Here is a 17,848-nt window from a genome sequence, read left to right on the forward strand (position 1 = left end):
AGTCAAGAGCAGATGAGCTGCTTCTACTCTTTATGGCCATTTCCTGGTGTTTTGTGGTGGAAAACTGAGCCGGTCAAGCATCATTTGTCAACCCTGTTACTCATAGTTAGACAAGCTAGAAATGTTTTAACAATTTCCTTTTTTTTGTGAAGCTTGTCTTCAATTTCCACTCCCTATTCCATACCCCCTGTCAGATGGGGATTTATGGCTGATTTAATAAGAAATGGTCATCCCTGTTACGGTCAACCCTGTTACTTTATTTGGCACTTAATAGGCACTTACTATAGTACTTCTTCATTTAATCTCTTGAGAAGAGAAAACTCTTTTTTTATGGTTGAACATGTGCTGTTTATGACAGAATGTAAAAATTAGGTGAAATCCAAAGTTTTACTTCTCAAAAGGCACCGAATCGGTGGAATGACCCTATTATTGTGATTTACAATCATGAAACTGTTTGTTATACAGTGCATTCGTAAAGTATTCAGACCTCTTGACTTGTTCCACATTTTGTTACGCTACAACCTTATTCTAAAATGTTTTTAAAAAATATCCTCATCAATCTACATACAGTATATAGTACCATAAACTATGAATTGCTCTCCTACCTCTATATACTGCGTTAGTCAACTATAGACATAAAAACAAGCATTGCAACTGACAAGTACCACTGACTGCACCATAATGCTTCTGGGTAATAATCAGATCACCAATGATATGTAATAGTGGTCATTTGGCCCTGGGCCAAGTGTAAATACCTTCCTTAAGGATAGGTGAAAACCAGGTTACCATCAGTCTATTACTTCCATCAATAAGGCCAGTTGACATCTGTGATCACCTCAAGCAGGCAGGGGTGGAAGGATGTATTAGTAAAGTCCTCCAACAGGGCCAGAGGTCAGAGGTCAGTGTGTATGTGGAATGTAGGAATGTGGAGATTCAGGAGACTTGTCCACATTGACCTTGTCTGTTTACTCACCGCTAGCCTTGAAGAGCATGACTAAAACTTTTTGAACTCCATTAATTATGAGACACACAATAAAACACACAGCTACATACACACAGGGCACATGCACACACACATGCAGGATATACAGACTGACACACACCCATACACGAAACCCTTAAAAAATATATTCCATACACTTTTCCTAAAATCCTTTACCTTGTTCACAGTTCTTCCCTCCGTAACCCAGGGGACAGCCACAGGAGTATGTGCTCCACTTGTTCACACAGACTCCTCCATTCAGACACACACGTTGAGTGCAGAAGTCCTTCTTCGCTGTGCACCCTGAATACAGACATGCAATACAGGCTTATGATAATCAGTGGCATCAATAGGATTAGACTAATACGTTGAAATATGCCATTTAGCAGACGCTTTTATCCAAAGCAACTAACAATCATGGGTGTGTATTTTACATTCAGGGTTGTCCCGAGAATCAAACCCACTACCCTGGCATTACAAGCATCGTGCTCTACCAACTAAGCTACAGATGACAACTATCAAATGAATATCACACATGTGAGGATTAGAACAGACCTGCGGCCGTGCCGTTGTTGGCCACGTAACTGGCCATGTCCACAGGCTTGCTGTCTATAGTCAGGTCTCTCATGCAGCCCACAAAGTCTCGGTTCCGGATGGGGAAATCCTCCGGCAGGTTGGGAACACCGCCTAGTAGTAGTGGACCGGTCAGGTCCAGGGACCTAGAGATGGACAACATAGAACAACTATCAACTGGGTCTGATTCTGAGTGGAGAGTCAAGGCCTTTTGTTATGAGTATGATTCTCTGATTGACATTCCAGTGCACCAATCACGCTACAACCACACTAGAATATTGTTATTAACATTGTGACTCAACACACAAACCAAAAGGCAAAGAGAAAGGCTGATCAAGCCTCTTACAACTACTTTACCCCTGCATCAAAACCTCCACTGTTTAGTGGGACCAATGCTGGCGTAACATGAATTCATAACACAAGTTACGAAAAAAATGCACCACTCGCATATAACAAAATGCACCCTATTGTCAAATCTTGTGATTTACTAATACCCAATTATTTTTCCCTAGCAGGAGGCGATTTACATTTGAATAAGGAACACATTTAGATATGGGCATTTGCATAAGAATAAAGAATCACAAGGTTAAGAAGTGAAGAGGATAAACCCTATGAGACTGCACTCACTTCTTCTGTCCTGTCTGTATGCCCTGGGCGGCACAAGAGTAGTTCCCGATCTGGCCACCAAAGCCAATTGCCATGGCGATGTCGCAGTCGTCCACAGCAACGACTGCCACCTTCTCTCCTGATGGTCCGTGGGGGATGCCAAGGCGACCAATATTGGGCTGGAAAGAGAAGGGAGGTCATATGAAATGTAAGGACGTCACAGCTAATAAACTAAGGTACCAATATCCAGTGAGAAAATTGGGGCTTTCAGCCATACAAGTGAGGAACCGTACTGTCATTCTCGGAAGTGGAACAGCTTCTCGATGACTAATGAAGGTCATGGTCTGATGGTCATGGTTTTCCCTTTTTGAAGCACAGGACTGTTTGTTTGGTGCAACAGTATTTGGGGACAGCAAGAACCCCTGGGCTCAAGCTCAGTGTGAAGAGGCTGTTTATCGCTCAGTGAAGCTGAGGTGCTGTTGATTGTTGGAGTGTAATTGGATCCTCAGATCGGGACACTGTTGGGTGAAGACTATGGTATATAGGCTGAGAACGCCATTCTATGTCAAATCCTCCTCTGGGACCCTAGTTTCCACCACAACAATTGGAGATATCGTCAGCAACTGTCAGTGTTAACCCCCCTGCAACTCGTCTCACGGTGCTTTATCAAGCTATTGACACCACATCCACTGAGTTCTCCCCAAGCAGCGTCACGTTCTTCACCTTATGTCACCTCAATGTGTATCTGTGCGTGCAAATACACAATTTGTGTGTGTTTCTATCAAACTGCATGTCTGTGTGTGTGTGTCTGTCTGTGTGTGTGTGGACCTTTGATCTCTTTCCTGTGGGGATGTGACATTGCAGGGAGGATGACCTATGCAACTGCAGGTGTGACAACAGGAAGAGGTACAACAATATTGTAGGAACAGCTGTTTCTTTTAGAGATGCATGCTGGGACTTTAGCACAAACCAAACACAATTGCTCATTGTAATGTGTTTAAGAGTAATCTCTCTGGTGGAAATATCAGGCTAGTCACAATAATCACATTACACCCCTCCTATAGTCATATAGACTACTATCAATCTCTGAGACACTCCCTAATTAATGACAGCATTCCAGGTGTCACAAGTCAATGGATGCCCATTGGGTGCTAAGAGTCGAGTTTCAGACAACTGATTACTCTAGCAGGGATGACATTCCACACAATGAGCATATCAGATTCCCTGATGACATATTTACCTAAATATTCTGGGTTGATGGAAAATAAAGGACTTCACGCTCTAACTGTTGGCCTTTCAAGCCCCAATACCAGGATTCATGCCAAAAGCTACCAATATGTGATCAAAGCAACTTTGTTGTGAAGTACTGAGTAACAGGATATAAGACTGTTACTTCTGAAAACACCTCCATTCAGGAATTGGGATGATCATTATAATTCCCACCAAGAGCATATTCCTGTTGGTGGGATTAAGCTCTTGGGAACGTCTGTCATCTACGTTTAATCTCCAGACGCCCAAGTCTTTATCCCTCTAATCTGTCAACTGTGTGTCTGCTAGTAGAGGTAGTGTTTCTGGCAAACATCACTTCTCCTCCTTCCCTCCACACTAGAGACATTACTTTGTCCTGCATTTTTGGTGCTCAGAGTTTAAGAATGTCACCGTACCATGTAATTACATCTGCAGGCCTGTAAATGTGACTATTAAAATGTCTAATATAATCTGTAAAACAAAGATGCCCTACTTTAACAGAGTTTAGCAGAGACCAACCTTTTAGCAGACAATTCATTTAACTTAAAAAAAAACAATAGCAATTTTCCCATTAAACTGAAGAGACTTGAGGCTCCACTGGTTTATAGTTGAATGTAGACATGTTGATGTATACCACTGTCCCTTTCCTCTCTCTCTTGGTCATTTGTTCTGAACATGAAAACAACACCATGGAACAAAGATAAAGACGTATCACTCTTCTCTCCTCCAGCCAAGCCTTGATAAATACAGACTTTCACTTTGGAATGGTGAGGACTATAATCTATAGTCTTGAAATGTGCCTAATGTTCACCTACGGGACAATAGACAAACACGAAGCATCAGTTCTAAGCAATGTTCCCTCAAAACATTTTCCTCACTGAGCAAATTTCAGGTCTGCTGAGCGCAAACTTGAACATTGTGAAAATTCTGTGCAACTTCCGGCGTGCGTTTACTCTGAACACTGAGGCTGTACCTGGTTTAAGTTAGTTTTAATAGCGGTCAAGGCGGCTACTGTGGCTATTAAACCATAATGCAGGCCTACCCGAGTGGCCTTCCATTAAAAACAATGGAGAAAATGCATCCCATAACATTTTAACATGGAAATAGCTGTTCTATCATTAAGCCTACAGTAGCAGGCAATGTGTGGTGTTCATTGTAGGCCTACATTCCATGAGACTATTGAATAAAAACATGCAGGGCTTGACATTAACCTATTTATCTACTTGTTCTTCAGACATGTAAGTGACTGAAAATGCTGTTGTGTTGTTTGATGCAAGAAACCAATTTACAAAATGAAATGCATTATTACTTCCATACCATTATTACAGAGAATCAGACAAATTATCCTATCCTCTGCCTATTGGCTACTCTCAAAATACAACACTGCCCCTTTAAGACAAAAACAAAAATATTGTTGTGCTCTTGTAGGAAGCAATCACTCCCCCACTGCTGACTACAAATAATCTATAACTGGGCTAATAACTCAGTAACTAGCAAAGGATATGAACAAATGTACAAACGTGCACATGTCACTACACGTACAGTACCAGTCAAAGTTTGGACACACCTACTCATTCAAGGGTTTTTCTTTATTTGTACTATTTTCTACATTGTAGAATAATAGTGAAGACATCAAAACTATGAAATAACACATATGGAATCATGTAGTAACCAAAAAAAGTGTTAAACAATTCAAAATAGATTTTAGATTCTTCACAGTAACCACCCTTTGCATTGATGACAGCTTTGCACACTCTTGGCATTCTCTCAACCAGCTTCATTAGGTAGTCACCTGGAACGCATTTCAATTAACAGGTGTGCCTAGTTAAAAGTTAATTTGATAGTGTTGACTAACGGGGAAAACTACAAAGTTGAGTGAAGTTCAATCTCGTGCTTCTCTGCGCAGGCTGATATTTCTTCTGCAGCAGTACCGGGGGAGCTGTGCTCCCGCGAACGCGTGCAGCTTAGGGGGAACATTGGTCCTAAGGCTAGGTTACAACATAGGCTATATGATCGCCAGTTTGGTAATAGGCACCGCTAGGTTTACACAGTACACTGAGCAATGTGAAAGCATCATCGTGAAAGACCACAGGCCCTGGGGAGAAATGAATCATGAAGTAATTCTGTTGACAGAGGAGAGGCCTGAACATTGTACTACAATGTAGCTACTGCAATACTAACATTGTCTTGCTCTTTTCACACAATACATTCTACCCAGTTCAAAAGTTTCCATATTCGCATACTGAATTGAAATATCTGGATTATGGATCAATCACAAATGCCTGCTGCACTCCACACTACTTTATATTGTTCTGGCCTTCATTAATAACGCCAGAGTAACATAGATACTACTCTTTGGGCATCTGTTTCTTGTATCCCTCTTTTCTCATGGTTGGGCTATGGGGGGTAGATAAAAAGGTAGTACATTGACTGTGTTTGCCGTCTGTGTGTGCTGTTCTGGTTTAGCTTTCAGACCGCTAGGCTCTGACAGAAGGGACCTGGAAGACTGTCTTTGCAGAGCTCTGGACTGTTTGGTTTGGCACTATGTTTAATATGAGAGAGGGCATACTCAGAATAGAGCTGTTACTAGACTAATTGTAGCAAAACTACTGTAAAGTATACAAGATCTCCCTTGTTGTTGCCATATACAGGCTGCATTCTATTCACATTATGTCACCATGTCAAGGTCAACCCAAACAACAGGAACTCAGTGACATTTGTTCCCCTCTCTTTTCCACACATTCCAAACAAACACTATCATAAATTCACAGACATTAATAATATGTGTTCCATCTTCCTGTCCACTAGGAAAGCCTGAGTACAAAACAATCACTAAAACAATGCTTTAGTGTATCTTCTCCAGAATGTGCAGAATGAGCTGAATGATGAAAATTCTAAACCATGTCTGTATGTGTGTGTGTGCGTATGTGTGTGTGTGTCTGCATAAGTGCGTGTATGCGTGTGCATATGATGCAGATGGTGCATGCCACGGCTGTGAAGGCCAGAATGAACTAGACAAAACAACTAGCTGCTCTATCCCTCTCTTGTACTGAGAGTGAAAGCACAGAGTTTCTAAACCCAGAGGCGCAACTTCACCAGACTTCTGGGAACCCTTGGGAAGCAGAACGTATCGGTACGATACGGTACAGTGGTGTCACGGTTCGGTACGATACGGTACAGTGGTGTCACGGTTCGGTACGATACGGTACAGTGGTGTCACGGTTCGGTACGATACGGTACAGTGGTGTCACGGTTCGGTACGATACGGTACAGTGGTGTCACGGTTCGGTACGATACGGTACAGTGGTGTCACGGTTCGGTACGATACGGTACAGTGGTGTCACGGTTCGGTACGATACGGTACAGTGGTGTCACGGTTCGGTACGATACGGTACAGTGGTGTCACGGTTCGGTACGATACGGTACAGTGGTGTCACGGTTCGGTACGATGCGGTACAGTGGTGTCACGGTTCGGTACGATACGGTACAGTGGTGTCACGGTTCGGTACGATACGGTACAGTGGTGTCACGGTTCGGTACGATACGGTACAGTGGTGTCACGGTTCGGTACGATACGGTACAGTGGTGTCACGGTTCGGTACGATACGGTACAGTGGTGTCACGGTTCGGTACGATACGGTACAGTGGTGTCACGGTTCGGTACGATACGGTACAGTGGTGTCACGGTTCGGTACGATACGGTAGAGTGGTGTCACGGTTCGGTACGATACGGTACAGTGGTGTCACGGTTCGGTACGATGCGGTAGAGTGGTGTCACGGTTCGGTACGATACGGTACAGTGGTGTCACGGTTCGGTACGATACGGTACAGTGGTGTCACGGTTCGGTACGATACGGTACAGTGGTGTCACTGTTCGGTACGGTTTCGATACATCGTCAAAATAAACGCCTGAGAAATATGTCATTTTTTAAAAGATTTTCGATTTATTATAACAGTAAACATGGTTAGCTTGAATTCCCAGGAGCACATGGAAATGAAGGGACAACAAAAAACAGCAGTGCCTGTCTTATAACAGGAAATAAAATAGTCATTTAAAACAGAACTTCAACAAGAGTGTATAGTCCAGCAGCATATATCAAAATTAAGTCACATAGCAGTGCCTTAAACAAAATAGGACCACTTGAGACTGGTTACTTGAAAAAAAAAAAACAGATGTCCAAGTTTTTATTTAAGAAGATTAGTCTATCCACATTATCTACAGTGAGCACAGATCGGCTTGCTGTGACAATGTTAGCCGATGTGGAGAATACCCTCTCAATAGGGTCAGAGGTCCCAGGCACAGCCAGGTAGCACCTTGCTAACATGTCAACATGATGATATATTAACTCCTTGGTCTTCCACCATGTAAGTGGATCAGCATCCAGGGGAATACAGTCCACTTCCCTGTATGAGGTCACCTCCCCCTCTATGACCTTGACCTTTGACTCCTCTTGACCCTGCTCCTGGGTCGGGAACAACTCCCCAAAAAGCTCAGCTATTATAACAATTACAATTATTACTTTATAATTAATTGTTAAATCATTAATTAATAAAATAATAAATGTCACATTAACAAAATAAATACAATACCTGCTGTGAGTTCATCGTAGACTCTCAGACGAGCAGCAGCATCCAGGTGCAGCAGGGACTTGAACCGGGGATCCAAAGTGGTGCTCTGTGTAAGAAGTCTTGGACACCAGGGTCAGCATATCTAGGCTCCAGGTTAACTCTGATAGCAGTCTTGACATCCCTTACTGCCGGGTCATCTTCATCAGATGCCACCATTGATTTCAGGACCATTGCTTTCATAAGCAGGGCCATGGAAACTAGTGGAATGATGGAATGCTCTCAGTGCATATCACTGTTTTGAGAGGTTTGCACACTTTGATAACTTCCTCATTTTCAGACAAAGTCACAATATCTTTGACATTCTTCCTCACAGCTTGATCAGTCAGTGTAGAATACACCACAACTTTCTGCTCAAGGTTTCTCTCAACCATGTCATGGCTTGAATTCCATCTAGTAGGGACATCTTGGATTAGTTGTAGTTTGGCAGCTCCAGCATCTCCTGTTTGTCTTGAAAACATGTGCAGCAGTTGTGCTTTTATGCAAGAAGGATACCACCTTCCTGATCTTTGCTTGGAGGCAAGAGATTGGATTCACTGACATTGCTTTTTGAGATGTTAGATTAAAAACGAGCAGAGCATCATATCTGTTGCCCCAATCCAGATAGCGCAACTGCATTTACAAGATTTCTAGCGTTGTCAGTGGTCACATGAATCGTTACATTATCCCTCTCCAATTTCCACACTGCAACGACTTCCCTCTGCTCTTCCCCCAAGTTTACACTGGTGTGAATACTCTCAAGGGGACGTGTTTGAAGGACATGGCTTTTTACCTCCCACTCTACCGTAATGAAATGAGCCGTTACAGTAAGGTAGCTCTACCTAGCTCTAGACGTCCAACTGTCTGTTAGAGCAACAGGCCGCGTTTCTGACAACTCACTCTCAAGTTGTTCTTTAGTTTTTTTTGTATAAGGCAGGTATTCATGTCTGGGCAAAATGTGTACGGGAAGAAAAGTTGAAGCGCGGCTCGATCACTTTAACCGTGTTTCTGAACCCCGCATTCTCTACCACAGAGAAAGGTCTCATATCTGCCGCTATGCATTTTGCTGTTGCTTCGTTGATTTCTTTAGCCCTACCGGAGTCAGCCGCATATTGTTGCCTGAAGGCCGTGGGGAGAAGTGGTTTCCGTTTCATTTTTTCAGCCAGTCCCACCGATTGGTACTTTGGGGTGATGTCGGCGCAAATGAGTAGTCATGTTACTCGTATTGCCACTCGAATAGGCTATCAGCAATGAACAGAGCCTACACGTTGTAGATGTTATATCCACCACTCTAACAGGCTATCAGCAATGAACAGAGCCTACACGTTGTAGATGTTATATCCACCACTCTAACAGGCTATCAGCAATGAACAGAGCCTGCACGTTGTAGCTGTTATATCTACCACTCTAACAGGCTATCAGTAATGAACAGAGCCTACACGTTGTAGATGTTATATCCACCACTCTAACAGGCTATCAGCAATGAACAGAGCCTACACGTTGTAGATGTTATATCCACCACTCTAACAGGCTATCAGCAATGAACAGAGCCTACATGTTGTAGATGTTATATCCACCACTCTAACAGGCTATCAGCAATGAACAGAGCCTGCACGTTGTAGCTGTTATATCTACCACTCTAACAGGCTATCAGTAATGAACAGAGCCTACACGTTGTAGATGTTATATCCACCACTCTAACAGGCTATCAGCAATGAACAGAGCCTACACGTTGTAGATGTTATATCCACCACTCTAACAGGCTATCAGCAATGAACAGAGCCTGCACGTTGTAGCTGTTATATCTACCACTCTAACAGGCTATCAGTAATGAACAGAGCCTACACGTTGTAGATGTTATATCCACCACTCTAACAGGCTATCAGCAATGAACAGAGCCTACACGTTGTAGATGTTATATCCACCACTCTAACAGGCTATCAGCAATGAACAGAGCCTACATGTTGTAGATGTTATATCCACCACTCTAACAGGCTATCAGCAATGAACAGAGCCTACACGTTGTAGATGTTATATCCACCACTCTAACAGGCTATCAGTAATGAACAGAGCCTACATGTTGTAGATGTTATATCCACCACTCTAACAGGCTATCAGTAATGAACAGAACCTACATGTTGTAGATGTTATATCCACCACTCTAACAGGCTATCAGTAATGAACAGAGCCTACATGTAGACGTTATATCCACCACTCTAACAGGCTATCAGTAATGAACAGAACCTACATGTTGTAGATGTTATATCCACCACTCTAACAGGCTATCAGTAATGAACAGAACCTACATGTTGTAGATGTTATATCCACCACTCTAACAGGCTATCAGTAATGAACAGAGCCTACACGTTGTAGATGTTATATCCACCACTCTAACAGGCTATCAGCAATGAACAGAACCTACATGTTGTAGATGTTATATCCACCACTCTAACAGGCTATCAGTAATGAACAGAACCTACATGTTGTAGATGTTATATCCACCACTCTAACAGGCTATCAGCAATGAACAGAGCCTACATGTTGTAGATGTTATATCCACCACTCTAACAGGCTATCAGTAATGAACAGAACCTACATGTTGTAGATGTTATATCCACCACTCTAACAGGCTATCAGTAATGAACAGAGCCTACATGTTGTAGATGTTATATCCACCACTCTAACAGGCTATCAACAATGAACAGAGCCTACATGTTGTAGATGTTATATCCACCACTCTAACAGGCTATCAGCAATGAACAGAGCCTACACGTTGTAGATGTTATATCCACCACTCTAACAGGCTATCAGCAATGAACAGAGCCTACACGTTGTAGATGTTATATCCACCACTCTAACAGGCTATCAGTAATGAACAGAGCCTACATGTTGTAGATGTTATATCCACCACTCGTTGGCAATCCCCGTTATAGTTTACAGGGAAACCGAAATGTTCCCAGACGGCAGACCTGAATGATACTGGGGCGTCTTCAACTTCTGGCTCGCCATGTTGCTCTTTTGCATTTAACTAACTGCTAATTCCTTCATAGGTTAATTGCTGCTACGACGGTCTCTCAGCTCTGTTCTCGCTGGAGTGAAATAACTAATGAGCTGCAGACAACTATAAACAACTTTATTACTATGTGGATATATTCACACGTTAATTTATACGCCATTGGTTTATGCAATAATGTTTTTTTTTACAATGAAATATATATATATTTTCCTAGCTATAATATATGATTAGTGTATTGTTCGGTTCACAGTGCGTACCGAACCGTGAACCGTGGACCTTGTACCGAACGGTTCAATACGAATACACCTACAATTTCACCCCTACTTAAAACCCTTTCCTGCACTTGAAATCACCAAAGCGCCCTCTATTGGCCTAATAGAGCGAAGTTACTCATATTTTTTTTACAATTTCATAATTAATACACTTTTTATTTTTACGCAGAGAATCTGCTGTTTCTATTTCAAATGGTTTTGTTATATTTCAGTCTTCTGTGATGGATATAAACTGTAATATTGGGATGCAAACTCAAAATGCATTACATTTCAACTCTATATCTACCATGGTACAGTCCTCTTTTTTTAAGCCCATAAGGGTGTGAGGTGTATACTTTGTAGATTTGTATAAGTTTACCAAGAAACACTGTGTCACCCTGATTTAGCACATATGTTGAAGGGAAGGGGATTGGGAATTGTTCAAATATTTCAAGTTCTGCTAGATAGTCACAAAGAAAACTTTCAATCAACATCCCCAAAAAAAGGTATTCAACTGAAGTTTCAAACCAATCCACATTTAATCCTCTTTCCCGATCAATAATGATATTTCAAAATCTTAGAAGGGACTAAATATGTTCTAGCAGTAGTTATACACAGCCAGGACTTTGTGGTGTATAACAGAGTAAATAGGCCACGACTGGTGTCGTAGTGGGACACCAAGCCCCTCACTATCGGGTGACCCCCCTAGAATGACCCAACAGGGGAAGAGTGCCCGGCCAGGGCTTGTGTGGCTCAATGGGGAGTGAACATGAAGTCAGGAGAGGGAGCAGTACTCTCTCAGCTGCCCTCAACATCACAGGACCACACAGAAAGAAACCAAGCAAGGGGGAATGGGCTTTAGTTAATAAGTACAATACATCACTTCACACCCAAACTGCTTCTATCAGCTATTTATGTACATACTACTCCAGTTAGGCTAGTTTCCCTTGAGCTTCGGAAATGTAGTCATTTGTTTGTAGAAAGATATTTCAGATATGACTGAAAAACATATTTATTTGAGACACTGTGCCACAGGTTTGGGGTCAATTCCATTTAAACTCCAGTCAATTCAGAAAGAAAACCAAATTCCAATTGGAATTTCAGTATACTTCCTAAATTGACTGGAGTTGAAAAGGAAGTGACCCAAACACTGTTAGATGTTGTACACATGAAAATGGAATTGACCGAAACCATATTTCGGTGAACATATCGGAATCAGACGAGATTAGCTAAAAATGGCAACATCCGTATCGGCCAATGTCTAGTTTAACGCCCGATATCCAAAACCGATGTCAAAGCTGACGTGCCTACCTATATAACATACCTATATAACATGAACATATAACGAAGGTACATAAAGTAATGACGCCACGTATAATTTTGCGCTATACGTGCAACACAGCATTCCTAAACTAGCCCACCATGTCTGCTGTGTGGATCAAGCAGTCAACAAGTCCAGCAGTCATTTGAAAGAGTAACAACATTTCAGCGAGACAACTCAAAGGCGAAATCCATTAAAGCCAAGATAATGGAATTCATTGCCTTTGACAATCAACCGTTCTCTGTCGTGGGTGATGTTGGCTTTCACCGACTGGTCGAGCACCAGTTAACACTACCAAGTGCGCTATTTTTCCGTTGTTGCTCTACCGGAGTTACACAGTAATAGCGTCAATGCTATTAGTTTAACGACATACATACTATGGAACGCCGTTTGGGTCTTTGCGTGTCAAAAAAGAGACAGTAGCACTGTCAAAGCTGTACAAAAAAGTCAGCTAACAAGCAAACACCATCCACGAACGATATACTTACAATACCGCGTTGGTAATAAAGCATCATTTGTTCGACCACAACTTCTGGGGTACCTAGCTAGCACCAATACAACCAGCCTGAAAACAATGACCAGTAGAAACTGCATACATTTTCATTATTCTTAGCAATGATTTAGGAATCCTTGTGAGTAAGTATTAGCTAGGTTGCCACTTGTTGTTCGCCTGTTGAAATTGAACTTCAGTTCATGAAAATAAATAGCTAGCCAGCTACTTAACCCTGTTTCCCAAAGCTAACGTTACAAGCAGCCAGCTAGCTTCATCTGGCTTGTGAGGCTCGACCGGACCGGGTTATGTGTTGTGAAGCTAGCCACAATAAGGATTAGGCACAATAGTGAAATTTGCAGGTTGCCTTCATTAATAAAAATATGTCATTGACAGTGATGCAAATGAATACAAATAGTAGAATTATGCCATACTTTTATTTTGAAGTCTAACCGCAAAGTGCACTATTGTGGCTAATCCTTATTGTGGCTAGCTTAACATAGATGGGTCCAACCCACCATTAATCAAATAAGAACTGTCTTATAAATTAGGGTTATTTTAGATGATGACACCTAGCTATATAGTTAGCTAGCTAACTATAGCTACTGAAACAGATTATGTTGTTTTGCTATGTTTTTGGGGAAGAATATTGTTTGCATCCATGAGCTAGCTAGCTTTTTTAATGACCAGCACTGTAGGTGCGCGAGACAACTTTACCAGCATCATAGCATACGTATCGATGAATCGCTGTGACATATGAAATACGAGTGATAGTGTAATCAATGTGTAATAACTGGGTGAAAAATTAATGAACGCGTTCAATTATTATGTGATGTGCAGTCATATTTATGTCCTGATTGGTCAACAAACTGATTTGACACGTAAAATGTGTTATTTGACACATCAAATAGTGTTATTTGACACATCAAATAGTGTTAAATAGTATATTTTTTGACATGCAAAGACCCAAACGGAGTTCCATAGAAATCCTGGTTAAGAATGAAACGACTGAACAAATGAACAACGAAACAGCACAGAAAGTAAGTGAAAGAAATAGGTTTTGATTATGTTTCACAGGTAATGGGGACATACGTAAATTCCAACAAAATAACTTTTTGGTCGGTGTGCGTGTGTGTAAACTTTATTTAACTAGTCAAGTCAGTTAAGAACAAATTCTTATTTACAATGACGGCCTACCCCGGCTAAACCCGGACGACGCTGGGCCAATTGTGCACCACCCTATGGGATTCCCAATCATTGCCTGATGTGATACAGCCAGGATTTGAACCAGGGACTATAGTGATGCCTCTTGCACTGAGAAGCAGTGCCTTAGACTGCTGCGTCTACGTGTGTGTGTTAACTAATTAACTGTACTAGAATGCTTAAAAGGCCGCAATTTTTTTTTATATTGGTAATTGGAATCTTTTTTGACAAGGAAAATATTGGATATCAGTATCGGCCAAAAATGTCATATCGGTGCATTACTAATGTTAGATGTTGTACACATGGGGAAATGTGTAAACCAGAAGACAGTCTAGGACCAGGCTCATGTTCTTACAGCTTACAAAATGATAGTGTATGTCTGCATATGACCAACTATGAATGTATGTATGAGTAGGGGCACCGTAGTACAGTCGTGGCCAAAAGTTTTGAGAATGACACAAATCTTAATTTTCACAAAGTCTGCTTCCTCAGTTTGAATGATGGCAATTTGCATATACTCCAGAATGTTATGAAGAGTGATCAGATGAATTGCAATTAATTGCAAAGTTCTTCTTTGCCCTACAAATGAACTGAATCCCCAAAAAACATTTCCACTGCATTTCAGCCCTGCCACAAAAGGACCAGCTGACATCATGTCATTGATTCTCTCGTTAATAAAGCTGTGAGTGTTGAGGAGGACAAGGCTGGAGATCACTCTGTCATGTTGATTGAGTTCGAATAACAGACTGGAATCATTGTTCTTCCTCTGTCATCCATGGCTACCTGCAAGGAAACACGTGCCGTCATCATTGCTTTTCACAAAAAGGGCTTCACAGGCAAGGATATTGCTGCCAGTAAGATTGCACCTAAATCAACAATTTATCGGATCATCAATAACTTCAAGGAGAGCGGATCAATTGTTGTGAAGAAGGCTTCAGGGAGTCCAAGAAAGTCCAGCAAGCGCCATGCCCGTCTCCTAAAGTTGATTCAGCTACGGGATCGGGGCACCACCAGTATAGAGCTTGCTCAGGAATGGCAGCAGGCAGGTGTGAGTGCATCTGCACACACAGTGCGGCGAACACTTTTGGAGGATGGCCTGGTGTCAAGAAGGGCAGCAAAGAAGCCACTTCTCTCCAGGAAACATGGTGAGCGCTACCATCAGTCCTGTGTCATGCCAACAGTAAAGCATCCTGAGACCATTCATGTGTGGGGTTGCTTCTCAGTCAAGGGAGTGGGCTCACTCACAATTTTGCCTAAGAACAAAGCCAGCCATGAATAAAGAATGGTACCAACACATCCTCCGAGAGCAACTTCTCCCAACAATCCAGGAACAGTTTGGTGACGAACAATGCCTTTCCAGCATGATGGAGCACCTTGCCATAAGGCAAAGTGATAACTAAGTGGCTCGGGGAACAAAACATCGATATTTTAGGTCCATGGCCAGGGAACTTCTCAGACCTTAATCCACTTTGAGAATTTGTGGTCAATCCTCAAGAGGCGGGTGGACAAACAAAAACACACAAATTCTGACAAACTCCAAGCATTGATTATGCAAGAATGGGCTGCCATCAGTCAGGATGTGGCCCAGAAGTTAATTGACAGTATGCCAGGGCGGATTGCAGAGGTCTTGAAAAAGAAGGATCAACAATGCAAGTATTGACTCTTTGCATCAACTTCATGTAATTGTCAATAAAAGCCTTTGACACTTACGAAATACTTGTAATTATACTTCAGTATTCCATAGTAACATCTGGCAAAAATATCTAAACACACTGAAGCAGCAGACTTTGCGGAAATTAATATTTGTGTCATTCTCAAAACTCTCTCAAAACTTCTAAAAACAACTAATATCTTTCCAGGAACAGTACTCTCAGTGGGTTCCATCTTTGAAGGTGAACACAATAACGTCCACTGCCCATAAACATAAAAAATCCTGCATAGAAAGCCCTGGATCCAGAAATACTTCTCTGCTTGAGGCCATCCCGTTTAGTTACACAGGCCTAACCCAGATTGTCTTTCAAAACAAGAGAACAAAGCTCAAAATGGAATCTCAATAATTATATTCTTTGTCAATACAACGGCCTCAAATCAACTCTAAAATCGCCCAAAACAAAGACTAGCGTGTCTGTTCCCATGACAACCCTTTCAAACTCTGGACTCTGTGTGGAGTTTGAGGAGATTGGGGGGATAGTATGAGTGCACTACTTGAATGACCTTTGGCCTAGAGGTTTATGAGGGCACTTCATCTGGGTTAATAACATCCTAATCCTACTGGTGCCCTAGTAACTGTGATTGAAGGATTTCTAAACAATGACCACCCCCTTCTCCCCCGTGCCCACCACCAAGCGTGGTCTGGGTGAAGGCACGAAGCACAACAAGTAAACAGGGACATGCATCATTCTTTAATGATCAAATCTTATGTTATCATGATAGCCTCCACCTATCCAGGATGTGTGCTTACCTTGTTGTAGTAGTGTAGCTGTACTCTATGCCACTGACCATCACTGACCCCACTCAGGACAAAGGGTAATACGGTGGTTTTGGCTTCTCCTAGAGCGATGGAAACAGGACAAAGGAAACAGGAAAGAGTTGAATCGACACAGAATCCATTCCAACTGAGTTTGGCCCTTTTCATAGATACCTCCTCTCACTACTCTTTCTTTCTTTGAAGTCACAACCCTGAGCGTGTGACACCCAATGGCAGCCCTGCCACTTGGTTTGGTATAAAGCTGAGGGATGGGGCAGGGAAGGTTTGGTAGAAAGCTGAGGGATGGGGAAGGGGAAGGTTTGGTAGAAAGCTGAGGGATGGGGTAGGTTTGGTAGAAAGCTGAGGGATGGGGAAGGGGAATGTTTGGTATAAAGCTGAGGGATGGGGAAGGGGAAGGTTTGGTAGAAAGCTGAGGGATGGGGAAGGGGAAGGTTTGGTATAAAGCTGAGGGATGGGGCTGGGGAAGGTTTGGTAGAAAGCTGAGGGATGGGGCTGGGGAAGGTTTGGTATAAAGCTGAGGGGTGGGGCTGGGGAAGGTTTGGTAGAAAGCTGAGGGATGGGGCTGGGGAAGGTTTGGTAGAAAGCTGAGGGATGGGACTGGGGAAGGTTTGGTAGAAAGCTGAGGGATGAGCTGGGGAAGGTTTGGTAGAAAGCTGAGGGATGGGGCTGGGGAAGGTTTGGTAGAAAGCTGAGGGATGGGACTGGGGAAGGTTTGGTAGAAAGCTGAGGGATGAGCTGGGGAAGGTTTGGTAGAAAGCTGAGGGATGGGGCTGGGGAAGGTTTGGTAGAAAGCTGAGGGATGGGGCTGGGGAAGGTTTGGTAGAAAGCTGAGGGATTGGGCTGGGGAAGGTTTGGTAGAAAGCCGAGGGATGGGGCTGGGGAAGGTTTGGTATAAAGCTGAGGGGTGGGGCAGGGAAGGTTTGGTAGAAAGCTGAGGGATGGGGAAGGGGAAGGTTTGGTAGAAAGCTGAGGGATGGGGTAGGTTTGGTAGAAAGCTGAGGGATGGAGAAGGGGAATGTTTGGTATAAAGCTGAGGGATGGGGAAGGGGAAGGTTTGGTAGAAAG

At 42.6% G+C, this 17,848-nt stretch overlaps 1 protein-coding gene across 1 annotated transcript in view; it reads right to left on the bottom strand.

Annotated features, from left to right (window-relative positions):
- LOC139406433 (cadherin EGF LAG seven-pass G-type receptor 1-like) overlaps positions 1–17,848 on the bottom strand; it is an 88,467-nt gene that overhangs the window by 20,305 nt on the left and 50,314 nt on the right. Inside the window, exons 5-8 of the mRNA XM_071149004.1 lie at positions 16,757–16,845; positions 2,183–2,340; positions 1,538–1,701; positions 1,160–1,285 (exon numbers count right to left, since the gene is read on the bottom strand). Of these exons, the coding sequence (XP_071005105.1) occupies positions 1,160–1,285; positions 1,538–1,701; positions 2,183–2,340; positions 16,757–16,845 (537 nt within the window). The remainder of the gene's footprint in view (positions 1–1,159; positions 1,286–1,537; positions 1,702–2,182; positions 2,341–16,756; positions 16,846–17,848) is intronic.

The sequence above is a fragment of the Oncorhynchus clarkii genome, chromosome 4 (genome assembly GCF_045791955.1).
Source record: "Oncorhynchus clarkii lewisi isolate Uvic-CL-2024 chromosome 4, UVic_Ocla_1.0, whole genome shotgun sequence".
NCBI classification, from domain to species: Eukaryota; Metazoa; Chordata; class Actinopteri; order Salmoniformes; family Salmonidae; genus Oncorhynchus; species Oncorhynchus clarkii.